This window comes from Saccostrea echinata, unplaced genomic scaffold (assembly GCF_033153115.1).
Source record: "Saccostrea echinata isolate AGI-Se365-2 ecotype Australia unplaced genomic scaffold, CSIRO_AGI_Sech_v1 ptg000030l, whole genome shotgun sequence".
In the NCBI taxonomy this organism is placed as follows: Eukaryota; Metazoa; Mollusca; class Bivalvia; order Ostreida; family Ostreidae; genus Saccostrea; species Saccostrea echinata.
In genome coordinates, this window is record NW_026889779.1 from 5,843,209 (window position 1) to 5,847,936 (window position 4,728).

Genomic DNA, 4,728 nt, shown 5'->3' on the forward strand with positions numbered 1-4,728 from the left:
TTTTGTGTTTTCATTTATTTTCCAAACTCATTGTGTACATATGTATTGCAGGAAAGAACTCTAAAAACCAAGATCAACTCGTTAAGGGGTGTTATCTATTTTAGAAACAAAGGAGAAATGCAGTAATAGTATACTCAATGTAGTGCATACAATTTAAAGGGTACCAGCCCTTTTTATAAACTTTCAATTCATACTTTCTGCAAACATGTTTTATATCCAGAGAAAGAAGCCTTTTAATTTCAGGATTAAAATGTCAAGGTCAAAGATACAGATACTGTAAATAATATGGACACAACTGAAAGAGATCCTTCAGTTCTTACTTGCCATAGAGTTGGTCATATTAATTAGGGTCCAACACTGTCAGCACTCTATAGTGTGTCTATCTGTCTGTCACATGCAAAATATATTTTCTCTTCCCTAGGCCTTATTTTCCTCAACTTTTTTGCTCCTTTAACTTTTACTCATATTTGCCCATAGGTACAGGGTATGCACTGATCTTGATCCAATTTTCTACATCAAAGGTCTAAAGCTACCTCTAAATCAAGGTCAAAATTGACCTCTGAGTGAAATCCTTGTCTTGAGTACCAGTATATTTTCTTTTCCCTTGGACCAGTATGGTCTTCATTTGTTGAGTGCTTGTGGAAAGAGGGTGCACAGTGACCTTGAAGCAATTTTCTTGATCAAAAGTTAAGGTAAAAAAAAATCATCTCTGTGTAAAATTATTGTCCAGAGCATTTTTCTCTCCCCTTGGCCCAATCTGGCTCATATTTGACCATAGAGCGTCTGTTGGTAGAGGATGGGTAGTGAGCAAAAAGTCAACAAAATTTAAAGTAAAGAACAAAGGTCAAACAACGTCTCTGCGAAAATCCTTGTATGGAGCATACTTTCTCTCTCTGGTCCTGACCAGCTCAAACTTTACCAACAGAGTAGTACCTTGGTCAGAGGTCTGGTCTCTCTCAAAACTATTGGCCAGTTATAAGTTATAAGGGTCTGATAGTGAAAAAGATCTGACAGTGATCTTAATATACATATGAAATTATGTACAAGTCTGGCATCAATTTAATTTTTTGTTCAAAAAATATTTAAACAATATTTTTATCACAAAATTAATAGAATTGGCCTAGTTTAGCCCTCTCCTTACAAGAAGGTCAAAGTGAATACACACATTAAGGTTTAATGTCTAATAAAAAAGGGCGAGATATAGACAAAAGAAAGGGGTAAATGCAGAGAAGTGCTGGTCTGGAAGTACAAAAGTTCAATATATGTCAATGTTTTGCAATTTGATGACATACCCTTAAACCAATAATGGTTTAGGATGAACAACAATATATAAAGAATTGTATATCATTATTTCTCTTTAATAATATTCATAGGCAAAATTCCACAGATTTATACATGTACAACCACAAATTTCATGACTGAAATCATATCTCTATGTAGCCCCTCCCCCTTCAGTTTATAGATGATTTCAATATTATACAATAAACTGTATAAGCTATCTATCTATAATATATATATCTAATCCTCTTTGTGCTGTGTTAGACCACTACCAGAGATTTCCATTGGCCTCTGTCTAAGGACAAACTGTTAGCCTGCCCTTATGTCAGGTTTCTATTTAAGTTCTTTATCAAAGGATCCTCTCAAAGTTTTGTCTAATCATATATGGGTAAGCTAATTGCACTATAAATTCTATTTACCTGATCAAAGTAAATGTTGCAAATCTATGTCAAATTGCATCCAAATCTTAAAAATGCAAGTCAAAAGTGAAGTAGCATCTCTATAAGTATGACTCAAAATGATGCAAGGCTGAATCAATCATAAGATTACAAATTACAACAAAAAATTCATATAAATAAATAGAATCAACATTAACAAACTTATAATGTTATGTAACTGGAAGAATTGCAAAACTGAAACATGATAAGGTAAAACTTTAAGTGAAATGCCAAACTTAGACCACCTCTAAGTGAAGTGCCTAATTTTGACCAGCTCTAAGTGAGGTGCCTATTTTTGACTAGCTGTGAGGTCCCTAATTTCGACCACCCCTAAGTGATGTGCCTAATTTAGACCAGCCCTAAGTGAGGTTCCTAATTTAGACCAGCTCTAAGTAAGGTGCCTAATTTAGACCAGCCTTAAGTAAGGTTCCTAATTTAGACCAGCTCTAATTGAGGTGCATAATTTAGACCAGCTCTAAGTGAAGTGCCTCATCTAATTGAGACCATAATGTTTCTCTAATGTAGAAAGGCTTCATCAACATGGTAGTACCAGTGAATCTCATGTCCAATGCCAAATGACTGGAAATCAAAAACAAAAGCCACTGCCTATTTTAAAGTTAGCTCCGAAACAGACAAGGTCAAAGAATAAAGTCATAGATTGGGATCTGTGTAAATTTTAATATACTTTAGATAATACCAGTATTTAAAATTGCAACATGAGCTCAGTCTCAAACTTAATACAGAGATGCTAGGTGGAAAAAAAAATAGGGCCCAAATGCCTAGATAAAATACAGTGCTAGGTATTGATAATGTTATCAACAGAGTATAAATTCAATATTTGAGAAGCTGTAATCTTGGATTGAAATCATGTTGCAAAAGGGAGGGGATCTGCTTTGCAGTGCTTTAATTCATTAATTCAAGAATGCAAATTTTAAATCTGTACTTCCTTTGGCTTAGTTTGTTGCCACAAGAAGAAGTCATAACATACTCATTTTTCAGAGGGGGAAGGGGGTTCAATCTGAATACAAGGCATCAAAATGTTATTATCAATATTACTATAGATCTGATGCCTGGTGATAATATTGTACAACATAAATTCTTTATACAGTATGTAGAAAACAAACAGTAAACTGAAATATAACAATAAAAATGCTTTTCTGGCTGTCTTTCAATTAAAATGTACAAAATACATGTATTTACAATGTTGACAAGAATAGATAGAAAGATTACCATTGCAAAAACACATTTTTTAACAGAGTTTATGTTGTTGTGCCCCATCAATGGAGCATGAAAAAAGATGAACAAATCAGAGACAATGTATATTGAAATAAACATCTTACAGAAATTGAAATCTTATATAAGCTTGCATTGAAGTAGGTAAGGGAAGCTCATCTATTTTATGGAGATTCTGTGATTTAGTCAGATGGAGTCTTATGACTTGTTTACACAACTGAAAAAGTTTACTAGGACCACAACCTTTGTTCTCAATGTAAGAAAACACTTCCTCTATCAGAGGTGTTACAGAGGGGTCATCCTGGAAGGAAGTCAACCACAAATCTTTGCTTTCTTTTGGGTTGGCACCAAACAAGATAAGAAGTCTTACAAGAGATGAGTAAGAGGAGGGCTTCAGGTTATTATTTGGCACTGAGGAAAACAAGAAAGGTTGCATTGCAGTTGAGGTCTTTGATTTGTCTCCATACAAAAAGTCTGCTGTCAGATCATTTGCAACCAATGACATGGCAAGGTAAAGTGGCATATCTTTACCAATAGATTGACTAGGTGATAGTCTTCCACCATGCAAATAGCAGTTTGGATCACTTCCATGCAGTAAAAGAAGCTCTACAACAGAAATTGAATTTTCCTGAATGAGTTGTAGCTTTCTTGTTTGTTCTCTCTGTAAATGTTTTTTGGATTCTGACAACTCATGAAAATCTAATGCTATTTCATTCATGTATTGAAGGTTTTTGCACATTGATATCAAAGATAAATGAAGTGGAGTTCTGCCCCTATTATCCTGAATGTTAATAAAATTTTTCTCTGGTAAATGCTTTAGAATGACTGCGACACATTCCAGATCACTTTTCATGGTTGACATGTGGAGTGGTGTAAATCCATTTGGAAGGTCTTTGCATTTAAGGATGTCTGGATCAGAGACAGACATCAATGTTTCTAGAATTTCCTTGTCTCCAATTTCACATGCATACAGTATTGGTGTTTTATGATGAATGTCTTTTATATTCACATTACAATTATTCTGAAGACACATCAATTTGATAAGTTCACGGCCATCTTCTATATTTATTTTCTGTGTCTGTATGTTTTTACACACAGTGTGAATCAAACGACCTGAGCTTGTTGGCAAATTAGCACTGCATCCATTGTCAAAAAATATGTGAATAATCTTTGTGCGTCCCAAATTACAAGCGGTCTCTACAGGGTTGTGAATTCTATAGTTGTTGGTCACATAATTTGAAACATCACCCCAGCTTTCCAAAGAATAATTGTTGATTAGGTCTATGACGGCATCTATGTCATTGCGCTCTATTGCTTCTACTAGATTGAATTGTTGAAAATTTCCCTCTTTTGTATCAGCTCTGCTTGCTGCAGACATCCTGGACCCAGAATGGGTGGGGACTTGAATTTGATCGAATTGGCTAATATATTTTGTAAGAGAAGGATTTTTGTTGTTAATCGGCAACAATATATTTTGATTTTTATGTAAACAAGACATCGCTGGACCCATTACTTAAGAAAAACACGTCATTTGTCTTAAATTCACTGTGATGACACATCGAAAAAATATCTGTACCTTTATCCTTCTCCTTAATTTTTTTCCTCAATGTTGATTGTGCACTTATTGATTGGAAGTAAAGTTTTGTTCTGTTAAGCGCAAAAGAGATTGAGAAGGTATTGACTAAAATTGGAGTAATTCCGGAAAGGAAAATAAATTTTCGGACATTTTCTATTTTTAACCGAGATTTAGTAGTTTTCATCAGTGAAAGTGTAAATTTAT

The 4,728-nt window shown here is 34.3% G+C and overlaps 1 protein-coding gene across 1 annotated transcript; it reads right to left on the reverse strand.

Moving 5' to 3' along the window:
• Positions 1 to 1,897: 1,897 nt before the first annotated feature.
• Positions 1,898 to 4,528, reverse strand: LOC133197154 (ankyrin repeat and SOCS box protein 7-like). The gene has a single exon (XM_061333027.1). It carries the CDS (start codon positions 4,456 to 4,458, stop codon positions 3,052 to 3,054), a length of 1,407 nt encoding a protein of 468 aa, XP_061189011.1. The 5' UTR covers positions 4,459 to 4,528; the 3' UTR covers positions 1,898 to 3,051.
• Positions 4,529 to 4,728: the final 200 nt, after the last annotated feature.

Bases quoted from the DNA above. Each gene is read 5' to 3' on its own strand.
- LOC133197154 (XM_061333027.1), bottom strand. From the start codon at position 4,458: ATGGGTCCAGCGATGTCTTGTTTACATAAAAATCAAAATATATTGTTG.